The 20,730-nt window shown below is 41.7% G+C and overlaps 2 protein-coding genes across 2 annotated transcripts; both read left to right on the top strand.

The window, feature by feature from the left end:
* The first annotated feature begins 2,296 nt into the window (after nt 1–2,296).
* asb10 (ankyrin repeat and SOCS box containing 10) lies at nt 2,297–11,195 on the top strand. The gene is made up of 7 exons (XM_014191168.3): nt 2,297–2,869; nt 6,222–6,489; nt 7,780–8,005; nt 8,142–8,324; nt 8,447–8,542; nt 9,889–10,002; nt 10,096–11,195. Exons 1-7 carry the CDS (start codon nt 2,530–2,532, stop codon nt 10,279–10,281), a joined length of 1,413 nt encoding a protein of 470 aa, XP_014046643.1. The 5' UTR covers nt 2,297–2,529; the 3' UTR covers nt 10,282–11,195.
* A 2,410-nt stretch (nt 11,196–13,605) lies between these two features.
* On the top strand, nt 13,606–15,915 carry LOC106599827 (homeobox protein GBX-1). The gene is made up of 2 exons (XM_014191167.2): nt 13,606–14,288; nt 14,833–15,915. The coding sequence occupies exons 1-2, from the start codon at nt 13,841–13,843 to the stop codon at nt 15,345–15,347; spliced, it is 963 nt and encodes a 320-aa protein (XP_014046642.1). The 5' UTR covers nt 13,606–13,840; the 3' UTR covers nt 15,348–15,915.
* The last annotated feature ends 4,815 nt before the right edge of the window (nt 15,916–20,730 follow it).

Below are 20,730 nucleotides of genomic sequence, written 5' to 3'. Positions count from 1 at the left end.
GCGTATTGTTAGATATTACTGCACTCTTGGAGCTAGGAATACAATAATTTTGCTACACCCACAATATAATCTGCTAAATTTGTGTATGTCACCAATAAAATGTGATTGGATTTTTATCCCTTATTGATGTCACTTGTTAAATCAGTGTAGATGAAGGGGAGGAGACAGAGTAAAATAAGGATTTTTAAGCCTTGAGAAAATTGAGACATTGTGTGTCATTCAGAGGGTGAATGGGCAAGACAAAAGATTTAAGTGCCTTTGGACATAGTATGGTAGTAGGTGCCAGGTGCACCGGTTTGTGTCAAGAACTGCAACGCTGCTGGGTTTTCAACGCTCAACAGTTTCCTGTGTGTATCAAGAATGGGGAGGGGGGACTCAGTATTAGGAAGGTGTTCTTAATGTTTTGTACACTCAGTGTATACTTAGTTTTACTGACATTCAATACTAGTTTAAGGTCATTAAAGGTTTTCTGTTAAACAATGAAGACAGAATGTAGATCAGATAGAGCCTGGACAACAGAAGGGGCAACAGAATACACAACAGTATCGCCCACATACAAGTGAAGGTTACAATTGTTTTCAGAGAAACCAATATTGTTTATATAGACAGTAAAAAGTACTGGACCCAAAATCGACCCCTGTGGGACTCCTTTCATAATATCAAGGAAACCTGACTTAACACCATCAGAAAATACACAGTGTCCTGTCTGTCATTTAATATCATTGCCGAATGCTGTGGTAGCCATGCTGGTTAAGTGTGCCTTGAATTTTAAATAAATCACTGACAGTGTCACCAACAAATCACCATGAAACCATCACACCTCCTTCTCCATGCTTCGCGGTGGGAACCACACATGCAGAGATCATCTGTTCACCTACTCTGCATCTCACAAAGACACGGCGGTTGGAACCAAAAATCTCCCATTTGGACTCATCAGACCAAAGGACAGATTTCCACCGGTCGAATGTCCATTGCTCTTGTTTATTGGTCTCTTCTTCTTTTTGGTGTCCTTTAGTAGTGGAGGCCTGATTCAAGCAGTCTCCTCTGAACAGTTGATGTTGGGATGTGTCTGTTACTTGAACTCTGTTAAGCCTTTATTTGGGCTGCAATCTGAGGTCTAGTTAACTGTAATGAACTTATTCTCTGCAGCAGAGGTAACTCTGGGTCTTCCTTTCCTATGGTGGTCCTCATGAGAGCCAGATTCATCATAGCGCTTGATGGTTTTTGCGACTGCACTTGAAGAAACTTTCAAAGTTCTTGACATTTTCCAGATTGACTGACCTTCATGACTTAATGTAGTGATAGACTGTCATTTGTCTTTGCTTATTTGAACTGTTCTTTACATAATATGGACTTGGTCTTTTACCAAATAGGGCTATCTTCTGTATACCACCCCTAGCTTGTCACAACACAACTGATTGGCTGAAACGCATTAAGAAGGAAAGAAATTCCCCAAATTAACTTTAACAAGGCACAACTGTTAATTGAAATGCATTCCAGGTGACTACTTCATGAAGCTGGTTGAGAGAATGCCAAGAGTGTGCAAAGCTGTCATCAAGGCAAAGGCTGGCTATTTTGAAGAATCTCAAATATAAAATATATTTTGATTTGTTAAACACTTTTTTGGTTACTACATGATTCCATATGTGTTATTTCGTAGTTTTGATGTCTTCACTATTATTCTACAATGTAGAAAATAGTAAAAAATTAAGAAAAAACCTTGAATGAGTAGCTGTGCCCAAACTTTTGACTGGTACGGTATGTCTGTTGCATGTCAGTTGCAAATACATATCACTTATGTCATTAGAATATATAGCAAATGATTAAAATGATCTGTTTGTCAGTGCAGTGGATAGTTTACTCTACAATGAACCAGATGACCCTGCTTGTTTCTACGGGGTTGATTTCACCAGACCCAATGAGAAGGAAGATACTTGACCTTCATGTGAGTTACACTCACCCTATATGTTATTGTGGTATGTGGTATTATCCCAGCCACTGTCAAATCACAGAGCATTTTTCCCTGCAAAAGGAGAACCAGACAATTTTACTTTCTCTAAAATCATATGTGATATTGTGGCTGAAATCATGGATGTTTCCAATAACACACTGAGGCAATTTCTGGTTTGTTTGGAGACAGTCTTATGACACGTCGAAATACAGGGGCAACAGGCTTGACACTTTGACTATAGATTACCAGGGGAGGCAAAGTTGCCATGTGAGTGATGGTAAAAATAGCCCTTCGGCTCATGCTGCAGGGAGGCTCTCATATTAGATATCAAAACAACGCCACTGAATGGCTGGGAGGCAGAGAGTAGGCACGAGACAGACACACAGAGACAAAGAGAGAGACATAGAAATTCTGAAAGAGTCAAGTCAGAAAAAGAGACAGAAACATAGAGAGGGGGACAGAGACAGACCGAGAGAGACACATAGAAAGAACAATTTCAACCAGATCTTTGACTACCCTCACACACTGTGGTTCTCTTATCCTGAGTGAGAAGCCAGCCAGTCAGCCAATATTTCAACATGTCGGGAGGAGGCAGTTTCGTCTTCACCCCCATGGCCCTGCGCTCCCTCCAGCTGGACGAGGACATGCTGGAGAGAGACAAGTACAAGAAGCAGCTAGCCAGCCACCAGCTCAACGGCTACATGCTGAAGAAAGAGGCCAGGGACAGGGTAGGCCCTGCACCTATGAGGTCCTGCACCTATGTTAGACCCCCAGCTGTGTGCCATGACCTGGTCATCCAGAACGCAATCTATACTGGGGATACGGACGCTGTGCAGCGCTTCTTCCCCAGGGGCGTCACGTCGAACCTCATCATCGAGCCCCAGGGAGGGGACATGCGCTGGGTGGCCAGGGGGGAAGGTAAGTAACATGGTCTTATTAGAACAAGGGGTTCCCAAAATGTTTTGCTTTGTGACCCACCAATTGAGGTGTCTTTTGAGTCGAGACCCACCATAAGGCTAAGCGATGAAAAAACATTCACAGACCGAAGAATAAGTTAAACACAAATGAATAACACCGTCTTCCTCAAAACATTAGATTTGAGTATGGCTTCTTGTGACCAGTTTTTAAGAAATGGACTGTATAATTCTGGAATGATTTGTAACACATTTCTCTGGATCAAAAAGGGGCTTAAGCGGTGGGCGTGACAGGTGGCGTGGCAACGGATGCGGTCGGTAGTCTACGTGGTAGTCTGCGCGGCTGAATTGGCAACCTCAACCCACAGTTTGGAAACCACTGTATTAGAATATGTTTTTAAAAAATTGTTACCTTTAACGATTGTAGTTATATGTCACACACAGTGACAGATGACTTATATGTCACTATTATGACATATGTCTGAGGTAATTGCAGAGATTAATGTATATAATCAGTGGTAATGGAACTGGCATCATGATGATAATTACTTTGTCTCTAAGCTCTAGACTTGAAACAGTGATTGTTGATGAGGTGTTTTCTTTGTCTCTATTGAAATTAATACAAAATCATTTTGTGCGTAAAAAGAAAGGACCAATTTCAGAATGGAGTGAATTTGTTTAATATGCTTAATTAGATAATTACATTGTAGTCTGAACATTGTACCAATGCCAAATGGTATATATACTGCTCAAAAAAATAAAGGGAACACTTAAACAACACATCCTAGATCTGAATGAAATAAATAATCTTATTAAATACTTTTTTCTTTACATAGTTGAATGTGCTGACAACAAAATCACACAAAAAGAATCAATGGAAATCCAATTTATCAACCCATGGAGGTCTGGATTTGGAGTCACACTCAAAATTAAAGTGGAAAACCACACTACAGGCTGATCCAACTTTGATGTAATGTCCTTAAAACAAGTCAAAATGAGGCTCAGTAGTGTGTGTGGCCTCCACGTGCCTGTATGACCTCCCTACAACACCTGGGCATGCTCCTGATGAGGTGGCGGATGGTCTCCTGAGGGATCTCCTCCCAAACCTGGACTAAAGCATCCGCCAACTCCTGGACAGTCTGTGGTGCAACGTGGCGTTGGTGGATGGAGCGAGACATGATGTCCCAGATGTGCTCAATTGGATTCAGGTCTGGGGAACGGGCGGGCCAGTCCATAGCATCAATGCCTTCCTCTTGCAGGAACTGCTGACACAGTCCAGCCACATGAGGTCTAGCATTGTCTTGCATTAGGAGGAACCCAGGGCCAACCGCACCAGCATATGGTCTCACAAGGGGTCTGAGGATCTCATCTCGGTACCTAATGGCAGTCGGGCTACCTCTGGCGAGCACATGGAGGGCTGTGCGGCCCCCCAAAGAAATGCCACCCCACACCATGACTGACCCACTGCCAAACCGGTCATGCTGGAGGATGTTGCAGGCAGCAGAACGTTCTCCACGGCATCTCCAGACTCTGTCATGTCTGTCACGTGCTCAGTGTGAACCTGCTTTCATCTGTGAAGAGCACAGGGCGCCAGTGGCGAATTTGCCAATCTTGGTGTTCTCTGGCAAATGCCAAACATCCTGCACGGTGTTGGGCTGTAAGCACAACCCCCACCTGTGGACGTCGGGCCCTCATACCACCCTCATGGAGTCTGTTTCTGACCGTTTGAGCAGACACATGCACATTTGTGGCCTGCTGGAGGTCATTTTGCAGGGCTCTGGCAGTGCTTCTCCTGCTCCTCCTTGCACAAAGGCGGAGGTAGCGGTCCTGCTGCTGGGTTGTTGCCCTCCTACGGCCTCCTCCACGTCTCCTGATGTACTGGCCTGTCTCCTGGTAGCGCCTCCATGCTCTGGACACTACACTGACAGACACAGCAAACCTTCTTGCCACAGCTCGCATTGATGTGCCATCCTGGATGAGCTGCACTACCTGAGCCACTTGTGTGGGTTGTAGACTCCGTCTCATGCTACCACTAGTGTGAAAGCACCGCCAGCATTCAAAAGTGACCAAAACATCAGCCAGGAAGCATAGGAACTGAGAAGTGGTCTGTGGTCCCCACCTGCAGAACCACTCCTTTATTGGGGGTGTCTTGCTAATTGCCTATAATTTCCACCTGTTGTCTATTCCATTTGCACAACAGCATGTGAAATGTATTGTCAATCAGTGTTGCTTCCTAAGTGGACAGTTTGATTTCACAGAAGTGTGATTGACTTGGAGTTACATTGTGTTGTTTAAGTGTTCCCTTTATTTTTTTGAGCAGTGTATTTTCCTGATAGACACTTTAAAAAAGCCCATAAGCCAACCATCATACCTTTGGATAAATCCCTTGCCCTGTTTTACAGCTTGTAATCCTGCAATCATTAGCAACCATGGCAGTATCAAATTATTATTTATATACATTATTTATAGATACAGTCCACCACTTACTTCAGAAACATTCCAGCAGGAAGCCAACGTATTAGTCATGTGCTTGATTTTCCATCCACACACCTGTTCAATGGTATTCTCTTGTGGCTAGGTGGTCAGTCACAAACATAGCAACTGTGTGTTCTTGTCTGTAAGCAGTTCCATTGTCCAGTCTAAGGGGTTAGGTAGCATGAAAGTGATTGAGCACGAGTGAGCTTGTTACATGTGACACAGAAGTAATTTGGCTGCTGCGCCACCCGGCAGTGGCTGCAGGGTTTTATGGGCCATACAAAATATCACATAACACCATTGCCGTCGTGCCTCCCCGAAATAGCCCCCTGTGGACAAACAAGCTTCAGAACAGCACAACATTTACCTCAGGAGAGAGAAACCGCCGTTACCGCTACAAAGAAAAAACAAACAAAATCGGACCAGTCAGCTGTTACTCTTATTACCACTTGAGCGCGGACTCAACCTGCATTGCATAAATGCCTCCAAAGCGCTACCGCAATGATGTGATCGCTACGGCCCAGGCCACAGGTTATGTTCTTCAATTCTGGAACTGTCTTTTGGTGGGGGATGACTTGACCCTTATTAGCATCATGGACGAACCTGAGTGTGAAGACCTCATCGATGCCATCTATGACACTAGCAACATTGAGGAGTGGAAGAACTTCAGGCACCACTATAGAACCCTGAGTAGGTCAATGCCTTTATTTGAAATAACCTGTTCACAGGGGGTTCATTAGCCACCGAAAGGAACAAAACAGCGAGGGACTGCCTGGACTTGTCCAATAACAAATGCTTGTTTTCCTTTTCCATTGCGAGACGTTTTAAAACGTTTTTTTAGTTGCATGCCTTAAGGACACGACGCTATTCTTCTTCTCCAGGACTGTGGTCTCTGACCTATGAGCAGCAGCTGACAACCCCACTCCACATTACAGCAGGCCGGGGGTTTGTTGACTGCTTGAGGCACCTGCTGCAGCGCGGGGCCAGTGTAGACCTGGCCCCTGGGGGCACCACTGCCCTCCATGAGGCCTGCCAGAATGGCCAGCCCCAGTGTGTAAAATTGCTGCTGTCCCATGGTGCCAACTCCAACGCTATCAGTGAAGATGGGCTCATGCCCTTGCACATGTGCACCAGTCCTGAGTCCCTAGTGTAAGTACTGTACCAACCAATTTTATTGCTCTAAGACATGGCTGGGTTAGGGTTAGAATTGTGGTTAAGGGTTAGGGTTTAACCGGGATGTGAATATGAAGCTAGGGTTATGGATGTGGTTCAGGCTATGGTTAGGGTTGAATCCGGCATATGGACATGAAAATAGGTTTAGGATTGGGGTTGTGGTTGAGGCTTGGGCTAGGGTTTGACCGGAGTGGACATGAAGCTAGGGTTAGAGTAATGGCCAGGGTAAAGGTTGAACCAGGATGTGGACATGAAGCTAGGGTTAGAGTAATGGCCAGGGTAAAGGTTGAACCAGGATGTGGACATGAAGCTAGGGTTAGGGTAATGGCCAGGGTAAAGGTTGAACCGGGATTTGGACATGAAGCTAGGGTTAGGGTAATGGCCAGGGTAAAGGTTGAACCAGGATGTGGACATGAAGCTAGGGTTAGAGTAATGGCCAGGGTAAAGGTTGAACCAGGATGTGGACATGAAGCTAGGGTTAGAGTAATGGCCAGGGTAAAGGTTGAACCGGGATTTGGACATGAAGCTAGGGTTAGGGTAATGGCCAGGGTAAAGGTTGAACCGGGATGTGGACATGAAGCTAGGGTTAGGGTAATGGCCAGGGTGAAGGTTGAACCAGGATGTGGACATGAAGCTAGGGTTAGGGTAATGGCCAGGGTAAAGGTTGAACCGGGATTTGGACATGAAGCTAGGGTTAGGGTAATGGCCAGGGTAAAGGTTGAACCGGGATGTGGACATGAAGCTAGGGTTAGGGTAATGGCCAGGGTACAGGTTGAACCGGGATTTGGACATGAAGCTAGGGTTAGGGTAATGGCCAGGGTGAAGGTTGAACCGGGATGTGGACATGAAGCTAGGGTTAGGGTAATGGCCAGGGTAAAGGTTGAACCGGGATTTGGACATGAAGCTAGGGTTAGGGTAATGGCCAGGGTAAAGGTTGAACCGGGATGTGGACATGAAGCTAGGGTTAGGGTAATGGCCAGGGTACAGGTTGAACCGGGATTTGGACATGAAGCTAGGGTTAGGGTAATGGCCAGGGTAAAGGTTGAACCAGGATGTGGACATGAAGCTAGGGTTAGAGTAATGGCCAGGGTAAAGGTTGAACCGGGATGTGGACATGAAGCTAGGGTTAGGGTAATGGCCAGGGTAAAGGTTGAACCAGGATGTGGACATGTAGCTGGGTTAAGGTAATAGGGATCAAAATTAATATTACTACATTCATTTTCAATTCTATTTCCCAACGGCCCTTCTCTGTAATTGGATGTACAGGTGCGCCAAACACCTGCTCCAGTTTGGCGCTGCAATCAATGGGCGGAGCCTCAACGAGGATAACACGCCGTTACATGTGGCGGCACAGAACGGGCTCCCGGGTCACACGGAGCTGTACCTGCACTACGGCGCCGCCCTGGAGAAGCGGAATGACGATGGTCTCACGCCACTCAACGCCGCTTGCTCACAACCACAGGAGAAGGACGATCTGGAACGCTACACCAAGGTGTGAGTTAATTCATCATTGTGTTATTTGTTTAATGTTGTCATTTGGGGTTAGTAATATTCAGTACAGCTTGGTTTGGCTCGCCTTGGTTTGGCTCTGTAGTGTGTATAGCCCTTCTGTGTGTCCTGTCCTCCAGGTGTGTGAGCTGCTGCTGGCGACGGGAGCTGACGTCAACACAGAGGACCAGGACAAACAGTCCCCGCTCCACATGGCCTGTAAGAACGTCAACCCGGACGTAGTGGATCGTCTTCTGGCCCACGGAGCCTGCGTCAACACCATGTGTTACAGTGGAAACGCCCCCATGCAAAACGTCCTCAAGGTGTTAGTTGACATATAAAAAAACACAATTCAGCCACACATGTAGATACACTGCATTTAACATGATTGAGGATAAATCAGGAAAACTGGTTTCCAACTTATTTCCGTTGTGGTCCTCTGAAGGTGGTGGCCTACAAGGCGGAGCACAAGCCAGAGAGGGTAGTCCGCTCTCTGCTCAACCACGGCTCCATCAGGGTGTGGCCTGGAGCACTGCCCGAGGTAAGAGCCAGAAGCGGCCACTACTGTAAGCGGAAAAAGCAACTGCTTAGGGCCTTGTAATCTTTTCTTATTAATGATATTCATATTATTTATTGAAGAGCACAGGCACTAGGGAAGGAATAGCGTTTTTATGTTAGGAGTAGGAGTAAAACAAAAAAAGATGTGAAGAACCTGGCAGTACATCTTGAACATGTTTTGTATTGTGTAATCTCGCTGTGCATTCAATCAGTCATTCAAGTGTTCGTGAGTGTGTATACCGTACATTTATGCAGAAATCACCTGCGGTTAAACAGATTGGTTCATGTTTCATAAAAGTGTAATTAAATTAAATCATCAGCATTCAATTGTCGTTGACGTAGACAGCCAATGGTATAACTGTCACAGGATGTACAGTTGAGAAAGAACAGATGAAGTATGAACACTAAAACAGTTCACTGGATTCTTTCTTTCTCTCCTCAACATGAAATAATGTTCTCACTGTGAGAAACGGAAACTACCTCTATTCAATGAACCAGACCTGGGTTCAAATAATATTAGATATAATTTGAAATACTTGATTGTTGCTTGCCTGTTGAAACGATGGAACCAATTCAAAAGTCCGGTGCAAACCTTGCCCACCTGGCACTCAAGGCAGGCTAAAGCAACCGCTTAAAAGTATTTGAAATATTGCAAAGAGTATTTGAACCCAGGTCTGCTACTATTCACTGAACCCACCACGTGCTCTGGAACAAAATGCCTGACTCCTAATTAGGGAATGTTAATAGGAGATTAATTAGCACTAATTGCATAATTTCCAGTAAACCCCCAGAGGGTAGACCAATCTGTTCATCTCACCAAGTGTTTAATTACTTTAGTTTATTTCTTATATTCTATTGATGAGTCATAAGTCACAACCTCCTAAATCCAACATTTTTCATTTTTGTTTCTTAGGAGATCACAAAAATGAGAATTGGTTACAAAATATAAAAACGTATGCAGGCAATTGTTCCCTTTGCAATTATACAATTGGGAATATTTAATTTGCACCTGGAAGGGTAAGGTTTTAGGATAGAAAATAGGCTAGAAAAATGATAGACTATCGTTTATTTCCTTAACATGACCAAGTATCCATAACCATGGCTGTGTTTACAAAGGCAGCCCAATTCTGATCTTTTGTCCACTAATTGGTCCTCTTACCAATCAGATCAGATGTTTTCACATCAGATCTTTTTCAAAGCTTATCTGATTGGTCTAATGGCCAATTAGTGGGAAAAAAATATCAGAATTGAACTTCTTGTGCAAACGGAGCCCATCTGGTTTCTAGTTTTAAGCAACGTGGTATTCATGATACAATGATGTATTTTCAGGTGCTAAAGTATTGCTGTGTCTCCCCACGCACCATTGAGGTTCTTCTGAATGCGTACGACCGCCTCAAGGTCACAGATGACTGGGTGGAGGCTGTTTCACCTGAGATGTTTAAGGTAAGTTTCTCGAATCATAGTGATTCTACGGTATTCTATGCTGATATAATCTGACTCCAACGGTCTGAGTGTTTTGTGTATCTCTCCCTCCAGGAACACAAGGGGTTCTATGAATCCGTCTTCTCCCTGCAGCAGACCCCTCGCTCCCTACAGCACCTGGCTCGATGGAAGTTCAGGAACTACCTAGACGGGCGCGTGCACAAGGTGGTGCCACAGCTAGACCTGCCCACCTTCATCAAAAACTTCCTGCTGCTGGAGTTCAGAGACTATGTCCACTGAGTCAGAGATAGAGTCAGGATGTATATAAGCCCTAAACACTAAATATATGGTGATACATGGTATGATATGGTTAGAATGCCCAGCACTATAGAGCTCTGTGTTGTATGTACACTCAGGACAAACACTAGGAATTCAGTCTGTCTGTGACAATATTAGTTTTTGCAGAGTGACACAGAAGGAGGATCATCTTCATAGACCTACAGATGGTGGTACTACAGTAAGTAGTACCGCTCCTGGATCCATTATCCTCCAGATTGCAGTATGAGTAGTGTTCAGTAAATGGATACCGTTATCGACAACAGCATATGACAAAACACGTTTTCGACATAATTTGTGTCTTTACAATTGACTGTATTCATTTTAGCACTATTTTCGTTGACAATTAAAATGTATTTTGCGTTACAGCAGAACCTTGTTAATCTGAGTCACCACAAGGGGGTGCTGTGGTCTTCAAACGACAAATGAGACTTACTTTATTGGATGGCTGGCTTCCTTGTGTTTTTTTTATTTTTTATTTGTTAAAGAAACGTCACGTGTAACCTTTTTAATTTATAGTGCTATCAATGGCACTGAAATGTATATACGTAAAGTCATCTTACGTTGAAGGAGTACAAGGACATCGTTAACATATTTTGATCTTGAGATTTTTTCCCAAATTAATCTGACTTCAGAGAAAAATAGAAAACTATTGTTTGGCTAAGCACCTTGTCATGTAATGGAGATTGTCCCACCTAGCTATCTTAAAATGAATGCACTAACTGTAAATCACTCTGGATAAGAGCGTCTGCTAAATGACAACCAAAAAAATATCAAAAATGTATGATCAATGTCAATATGATTTTATGGATATATAGTAAGTATTTGGTAGACAATTACTGCTACTTTTTAAATTAAATAAGTCCTAAATGAACAAATGTATGTGATGCATGTTTATTGCTTTTAACTCATTTCCTTTATGTCCGAATATTTGTCCGAATATTTGACAGGATATTTTAATTAGGCTAAATTATTAGAAGCCTATTTTATTTCACTGGCATTAGACTAGTAATTTTGGAAATTATTAAATGCATTTATAATTCATTCATTAAGAGTTCATGAGAATACATCTGAGAGACTGTTATGTAAAGACTGTGGTTATCTTATATTACAAAAAGTTTCATCACAACACGTTAGTGATGGACATAAATCATGACTCTTGAATAAGCACTAAGCTTTTGTGCTCAAAATTACCAACAAGGTCGATCGATGTTTTTTAATCTAGCAAATAGTGGGATCGACAACAATTGAATGGATAACAACAAAAAAAAGAATAAAATAACATGAATTTAATGTAATGCAATGTAAGCTTAGCAGTTTTACATTATTTTGTGATTGAATTAAATCACAGAAATGTCGTTGTAAAACCACTTAGGTGTTTTAGGCGTTTTCCAGTTGATAATTATGTGGTGAGGTCCAGTTGTGTGATTGTATGGGATCGAAAGAAGTAGCGTCCTTTTAAATACCAACCACCCGGCTTGGGGAGAATGGCCTGCGTGACAGAGGGTGGTGACACGGAGACGAGACGCTGACTTGGGTAATGGACCTGCCACATTGAGGCACTTCAGCTAGCTACGCTTTTCAATGTGCTTAGCCCACGAGGACCTACAAGCCCACATCAAAAGAATGTAAACTTGCAACGAAAAATAATACAATTTTGAAATAAATGATATATTAGCCATGCGTTAGAACTTGAATAAACACGACACTAATATAGGTTCATGTTAAAGCTCCAAGGAAAGTCCATCACCCAGTTGTTATTGACATATACTAGCAACTAGGCTATAAGAATATTATTACTATTATAATAGCCTGATAATAAATGTAGCTGATCAAATAAACTTCAGATTCCTGACTCATAAAATAAACCAATAATAAATACAATGGATATAAATGCAGAAAGTATCACATATCTGAGAGAAATGTGTTATATCTGTTCAATAGGGTATGGGGAGATTCTGATTGTAGACTATACAATCAGAAGTGAGTCCACTCTAAAAAACAAAAAAGAAAGGGAGAGAGGAGCGAGGGAGAGGAAAGCTATCTGGTTTCAATAGATCAAAGGTAGGTGCTGCTGAATGAGTCATTTGCAATTATAAGAATAATTAGCATCCCTTGGCCCTCCATTGCTAATCAGAGTCGGTTGGTGATATGTTTATGTCTTCGTGCAATCAGACGGCCAGTTGGAGTGCCAAGCGCGTCCCCGGGACTCAATAGGGGCTAATCATCATCACGGATTGACATTTAAACGGTAAAATTATCTCCGATTAAATCAACACTTAAAAGAAAAGAGAAAAGTGATTTTTCCTCATTACACATTTTGATTTTAATAGAGACTTATAAGCATATAGAAAATGAGTGGCCAAAACCCTGAAAGCGCGCATTAACGATGCGTAATTGTAGCCTAACTATTCTATATTTTATTGGCAATTCGTTTAGGATGCATTCTCAATTTAGGCCTATTTTAAACATGCTAAATGGTTTACATAGACCACTATTTTAATGGTACAGCCATAGCCTCCAACACTTTAATAGCATATTGTATTTTGAATCGAATAAAGTTTAAATGTCTCCAAATGCCACTTTTCAAAACTGCGCAGCCTCGTTCAAAAATTGCCGTTGACCTTACATGAATGTATTTAATCCGAATCTAATTTTGCACAGAATATCTCTCTCCGGGGAATAATTGTTACCGCACTTTTCTACGGCCAACCGCATTGTTTTACCCCGGGAGAATAGAAAAGCTTTTCTCTCTTAAGAGAGGAAAAACATCTGCCTCTCCTCCCTCCCCACTCCGATGCCATCCGTCCCAACATTTCAACAAAAGCACCGTTGTTTTATGTCGTACCTTGAATCCAAAGTAATTACTTATCATCAATCAAAATTAATAATAGCTGATTGGGTTGGTGTGGTCAACGATTATAGAAGGGGAAGGGCTGAGGCAGTCTCTCACACCGCTTCCAGTCAATGTGGACCGGGCAAAGGTGGTGGAGGGCTGGGGAGGGGGGCGACCCGTCTATTCGGTATCCACTGGGAAACTATCGCCTCTCAAGGCAACCAAAAAGTCAGAAGCTGAATAAGGAAATGAAGCGTAATTTGAGGAAGATGGATGAGTCCCCAGGGTAACACCCCCTTTCATTCCTCTCTAGCTCTCCCTCTCTCTGTGTGTGCGTGCGTGTGTGTGTGTGTGAAAGAGAGAGAGAGAGAGAGAGAGAGAGAGAGAGAGAGAGAGAGAGATGTGAAGGGAGGGGGAGAGGGAGAGGGAGAGGGAGAGGGGTAGAGCGTGTGTGTTTATGTCTCAGTGTGTGACAAATAGAGGTATAGGGAGTGGGCACAAAACAAGAAAGCGACAGGTCGCAATAAGCTTGAGGACGTTACGGAGAAGCTGGTTAGTCCACCGGATAATATCAAAGCGAAGGGACATTTAACTTCACTCGACCGTCGAATCTAAGGTTTGGCTATTTGTTGAGGGAAAGAAGGAGCGCCTGAGTTTTCGATAAAGATAGTCACAATTTTCTTCGCAATGCAAAGACCGGGCGGCCAAGGGACGGCGTTTTCGATTGACTCCTTGATAGGAACTCCGCAACCTCGCCCGGGACACCTGCTCTACACGGGCTACCCGATGTTTATGCCATACAGACCCTTAATGATTCCTCAGTCTTTATCTCATTCACATTTACCATCTGGCATACCTCCTTTGGCGCCGTTGGCATCTTTCGCTGGACGTCTTACCAACACATTCTGTGCGAGTTTGGGACAGGGGATGCCGTCCATGGTGGCTCTCACCACAACACTGCCAAGTTTCTCCGATCCGCCGGATAGTTTCTATCCTCCCCAAGAGCTCCCCGGACCTCGGTTAAGTGCCGACCCTGGAACGAGGAGACAGGAGAGCCCACACTCAGATGATCTCCATGGAAGGGACAAGGGGTCGGATTTACTCAACTTCTCGGAAACTTTTCAAACTATACCAGGTAAGCTCACTGCCTGTGTCCCTGTTCTGTCCATACGCTTCCATATTAGGTTGGCAAGTTGAGACCTATTGGGTAAAACGCGCAAGCGGCATCCAAATTAGAAGTTGGATCTAATCTAATTCCCAGAGGTTTACGAAATCTCCACAAACGCATAGTTTCATAACAAACAACCATTTTGAAATGTGCAATAACTCGAATAGATTAGCCTAACTCAAGTTAGTGAAACACTGCTTTCTAATCTATTTCTTAATCACTAACAATCCTAACTTAACCTATAGGTAGGCTATGTAATATCAGGTTAATTCATAGGGTTGTTATGAATGGTAATAGGCCTACTAATTTCCTTTGACGAAAATATAGCAGAAATAAAACTCCAAACAGGCCTATTCCATTTTCATTTTAGAGGCATATGTGGCCAAGACAGTGTCTCTGTATTTATAATGTTTACTTGCATTAATTTGTCCTACATTTGTGGGGTAAACGTGTATAGGATCAAACTAATTGATTCTAATGTATGTTTTCTTTCTTCTTTTGCACGTTTTAGGTGAGACTAAATTGTACAGCTCAGACGATGAGAAGTTGGACCTCAAATCAGCGGACACAGCTTGCAGTGACAGAGAGGACAGCTCTGCCGTTGACAGCGAAAACGAAAGCGTCTCCGATGGGAACAACTGTGGTGCGTTATCCCAAAAGAGTAAACTAAAACCCGGGTCGCAGGAAGCTCTACCACCGGGAAGCTCAGTGGGAAAGAGCAGGAGGAGACGAACAGCTTTTACAAGCGAGCAGCTACTTGAACTTGAGAAGGAATTTCATTGTAAAAAGTACCTTTCGCTTACCGAACGCTCTCAAATAGCACACGCACTTAAATTGAGCGAGGTGCAGGTCAAGATTTGGTTCCAGAATCGTAGGGCCAAATGGAAAAGAATCAAAGCTGGCAACGTCAATAACAGGTCTGGAGAGCCTGTGAGAAACCCCAAAATTGTGGTCCCAATCCCAGTGCACGTCAACAGGTTTGCGGTGAGGAGTCAGCACCAACAGATAGAGCAAACAAGGCCATGATGAACTATACTGGCCTAAACTAATTTTGACAAAATAAAGTTATGGGTTGTTAAATGCATGAAGCACAAAAACTGGATGACATTTTGTGGTCAGCGAGATTACTTTACATCAAGAGACATGTCCTATCAACTGGACAACTAAGGACAATATGTTTTCTCTCCGCAGATTAATTCATTTGTCAAATTAGGCCGATCTCATATTTTATTTATTGTTTTGTTAATTTGTAAATATTATATGTGTCGGGTGACACAGACATGCACTATGAAATGAGATTGTAAAAATTCTTTTCTAAAATATTTATATCTAGCTAGGGCCTATAAATGTTCTGTTTATTATCTGCATGTGCTTTACTCATTCGGTGAAGCTATTTGAAACTTCTCGTATTTGGTACCGTTTTGTTTATCACATGTTGCATGTACCTTACAACGTTTTCATTTTGGTAGGCCACTGTAGGAACTGTATTCGCCAGCTGTTTGTGGAAAAAAAAAGATGTGAAGGAAAATAAATAACCAAACAAAGAAATACTGTAAAGTATATTGACTTAATAAATCCATTTATATTAAATGTATATATGTAAATGCATTATTTTTGCTGGTTAAGCAATAGTTTTAGAGATGGTGATTTGTGCTGTGTATAGCCTCTGTCTGCTCTCAGAAAATGATCAGTGATCTCTCTGTCTATAGAATATATTTGCCTCTCATTCATGAAGTATAATATCACTAGGCTATTACATGACAGTGTATTTTAATAGCGTACTAAAACATGAACTATAACAATAAACAAATACAACAACACCTAATAATACTATAATTGATAATTGATCATAATACCATAGGACTAATTGCAAAAATAGTCTAAATTATAAGACATAACGTTACTTATTCAAAATAACAACTCGATTGCAATGCCACTTTATAGGCTTTAATAATCAGATGTTATTGATTTCGAATAGTAAGCTTGTAAGTAAATTACAATTCTGTATTGCACACCTGTAATATCTAGCCAGCATTAATCTGAATACATTTTTGCACACTAGGTCTGGGTTAGTTTGCAATGTAATGACACTGTATATTGTAGGTCTTGAAAGAATATTGGCTAAATAAGTGGACGATTGATACTAAAGGGATGAATATGAAATGATATGCAGCTTCACCTATATGCAAAGTCCAGCAGTTCTCCGTATAGGCGTCGATGATAGCTACATTAGAATGAAGGTTCTTATTAAGCAGTCAAGAGAGAATAAAGGGAGAGAACAGGGTTTTGTGACTGGAAGCAGCAGTCATTTATCTCTCTTTAGGGGGCCATGTTGTCTCAAGGTGGAGTGATGGATCCCCATTAGAACGGTCATATTCTACACGTCGTAATGAACTTCAACATCAATCACTGTAAGAGAGGACGAGACCAGACCAGAGAGAGTGAACACTGTCTGTGTGTGTGTGTGTGTGTGTGCGCGAGCGCGCGTGTGCGTGTTGTGTGGACGTGTTTAACTATACTGGTGGGGACCAGAAGTCCCCACAAGAATAGTAAACAAACAAAAAAAATTGGACCAACTGGGGACATTTTGTTGGTCCCTACAAGGTCAAATGCTATTTCTAGGGGGTTTAGGGTTAGCGTTAGAAATAGTGTTAGGGTTAGAATTAGGTTTAGGGTTAGGGTTAAGGTTTTTGGGTTAAGGTTAGGGTTAGGGTTAGGCTTAGGGGTTAGGGAAAATATGATTTTGAATGAGACTGAATTGTGTGTCCCCACAAGATTAGTTGTACAAGACTGTGTGTGTGTGTGTGTGTGTGTGTGTGTGTGTGTGTGTGTGTGTGTGTGTGTGTGTGTGTGTGTGTGTGTGTGTGTGTGTGTGTGTGTGTGTGTGTGTGAGTGTGTGTGTGTGATTTATGCCAGCAAGTCTCAACTCATAAATACAGAGAAAAGTTCAACTTATTTTGATGTATAAGTAATTCATTTCATATCCGAGTTGGTAAATGTCCATCAATTTCAATCCTAAGAAAGGAACAAAGAGAATTTAAAAAAAGCTATCAATTATTTTTTACAGGTGTAGGCATACCTGTAAAAAAAAAAACTATTTATTTTAGGCTACATTTAGGCTACTGTGGTTGTTACTGTATTTACAGGTGCGCAAAAAAAGCATATCCAAGATATGGGTTGGTTTGAAAAACTTTAGGCTATAATAGATTTCCCCCAGATGTTATCTCAGGTAGGGTCTTGAATAACTGATCCACATGTCAACGAAGTTATCAAGCGCGACATTTGAATCGAGTCAAGAAATTAAGCTAATTAGCGACACCTGTTTTTGCATTTTTGCTGCTGCTGTCACATTGAAGTCATCTCAATCATCACGACAATGATTAGGTAGCCTATCACGGAAAGGTAAACAGATAAGATGACAATATTTAAATGAAATAGAATACATTTATAGCCTACTGTTAAAACAATTAACTAAAAGTTGCCTAATTAATTATCGACTTAAAATCTGCCAGAGCTGTTGAAGAGACTTCAAATCTGTTGTGGGTCGAGAGTGAATGTTTTTTGAGTCTCATGCTTCTCGTGCTTAGGTGCTAATGGAGGGAACAGAGTTGTCGCGGGGAGGCAATGACACACCCCACTGGGCACGGACGTCTATTCCACGTTGGTTCAACGTAATTTCATAAAAATGACGTGAAAACAACGTTGATTCAACCAGTGTGTGCCCAGTGGGACATACTGTACACAACGTTACAGTGAGCTAGAGCTATTCAAACTAGGCAAAACAGTGGATGTCATCATGCAACATGCATCATCATATGACAAAACTATAATTTACTCTCTCAAATGACTCTTTGAAATGTTATATAATTTTTTTGCACCTTTATTTAACTAGGCAAGTCAGTTAAGAACAAATTCTTATTTTCAATGACGGCCTATGAATAGTGGGTTAACTGCCTTGTTCAGGGGCAGAACGACATATTTTTACCTTGTCAGCTCGGGGATTCGATCTTGCAACCTTTCGGCTACTGGTCCGACGCGCTAACCACTAGGCTACCTGGCACAAAAGGACACGAAAACAAAGCCCAATAGATGTATTGTTACCAGAGGGTTATGATGTACAATTTGTATAGGCTCACCCAATTCCTCGGATATCCTATGTCTGCTTTTCTAGTTTTCTCTCTCAACCCAGGGTCGTTTTTACATGGCAATTTAAGGTTTGAGTTTATGGTTCATCTAAAGTGTGCCTGCAAAGTTTCTTAAAGGGAGGGGACCACGGTAGGCTGTGCAAAATCTCAACCTCTGCTGGCCTCAGATGCCGGATGTGAGTTTGGACACAATATATCTCTTTGAACTGTTTCCAAATGGGGCTCCTATGATCCTGATATTATAATATATTACTGTAGCAATATTAATCAGCTCACAGTTTTAAACCAACACACTGCTCAAGATGGAAGGAAGAGATAGGGCCTCCACATTTCTATGACCACTATATAATAAACTGAACATGAGACATATTGTATGAGCTAGATAATTTCTTCCTTATGTCCGTTGGAGGAAATAATAATAATCTTTGTTTTAGGCTGCCATTGAACTTCCATGACTGAACTTCAATGATTGAATTGAAAAGATATCTGAGCACCACAGCCTCCAGACTCTAACCAACAATAAGGCTAAGGGGAAGTTAATGTTAAGGCCTGTTGTCGGATTGGACCATGATATTTGTCTCAACAGCCCAACTGCACAGTGACCATCAAATGGCATGAGTAGCATTGCCATCTGACCAACCGTGACAATGTGCAGTCATTTGTTTATGGTCCACTTCATACATCAAGATTGTGACACTGGGATGGTGATATAAGGATGGATGTTGTCATGGGTCAGTGATGGAAGATTTAATATTGTCCTAAAAGCTGACTGATCCTGGATTTCAAGTAGATGACATAGTACCAGAGTGTTACAGCTATTTCACACTAGGTGAGCTAATACACAATTAAAGAACAATGACATATACCCTGCAGTAATACTGCAGTTATTGCAAGAGTTTTCAAGGTCTTGTGATTGTCTCTATATCTGTAGATGTTTAGGAGATGGTGGGTCTTTTGTGAACCTGGAATCATCTGAGAATATTTAAGGAGAACATAGTAAATGACTCACACATCCCTGGTATTGTTATACTGAGTTTAATGTAATGTATTTTCTATTGATGCCATAGAACATGCACTCCCCTACATATTTATTTGGACAGTAAAGCAAAAACTTTTAATTTGGCTCTATACTACAGCATTTTGGATTTGAGATCAAATGTTTTATACGAGGTGACAGTACAGAATGTGACCTTTTATTTGAGGGTATTTTCATACATATCTGTTTTACTGTTTACATTTAAATTTTAGTCATTTAGCAGACGCTCTTATCCAGAGCGACTTACAGTAGTGAATGCATACATGTCATACATATCATACATTTTTTTTTAGAAAGTAATGGTACTTTATGTATGTAGTTCCCCCATTTGAAGGTGTCATAACTTTTTTGATAAATTCACTTACTGTTGTGTATTACATTTTGACAAAAATGTAGTATTTCGTCCAACATTCCTTGCACGCAATGACTACATCAAGCTTGTGACTACAAACTTGTTGGATGCATTTGCAGTTTATTTGCAGTTTTCTTGTGTTATGTTGTGCCCAATATACAGTACCAGTCAAAAGGTTGGACATACCTACTCATTCAAGGGTTTTTCTTTGTTTTTACAATATTCTACATTGCAGAAAAAAAGCTCTGACGAAGGCCGCGAGGCCGATACGTAAAGCTTATTAAAGAGCAGTTATACTATCAAGAGCAGTGTGCAGGTTTCTTCTTTTTTCTCAGAATAATAGTGAAGACATCAAAACTATGAAATAACACATATGGATTCATGTAGTAACCAAAAAAAGTGTTAAACAAATCAATTTTTTTAATATTTTAGATTCTTCAAAGTAGCCACCCTTTGCCTTGATGACAGCTTTGCACACTCTTGGCATTCTCTCAACCAGTTTCATGAGGTAGTCACCTGGAATGCATTTAAATTAACAGGCGTGCCCACCCATCTTAAAGGTGAATTGGTATTACACTGCATTCAAAAAAGTATTCTGACCCCTTGATGTTTTCCACAGTTTGTAACATTACAGCCTTATTCTAAAATGGATTAAAAAAAAATAATTATCATCAAACTACACACAATATCCCATAATGACCAAGCAAAAACTGGTTTTTAGAAAATGTTGCACATTTATATAAAAAACTTAAATATCACATTTACTTATGTATTCATACTCTTTACTCAGTACTTTGTTGAAGCACCTTTGGCAGCGATTACAGCCTCAAGTCTTTTTGGGTATAACACTACAAGCTTGGCACACCTGTATTTGGG

This window comes from Salmo salar, chromosome 03 (genome assembly GCF_965601325.2).
Source record: "Salmo salar chromosome 03, fSalSal1, whole genome shotgun sequence".
NCBI classification, from domain to species: domain Eukaryota; kingdom Metazoa; phylum Chordata; class Actinopteri; order Salmoniformes; family Salmonidae; genus Salmo; species Salmo salar.
The sequence above is the reverse complement of the archived record's forward strand: the minus strand, read 5'-3'. Positions and strand labels throughout refer to the sequence as shown.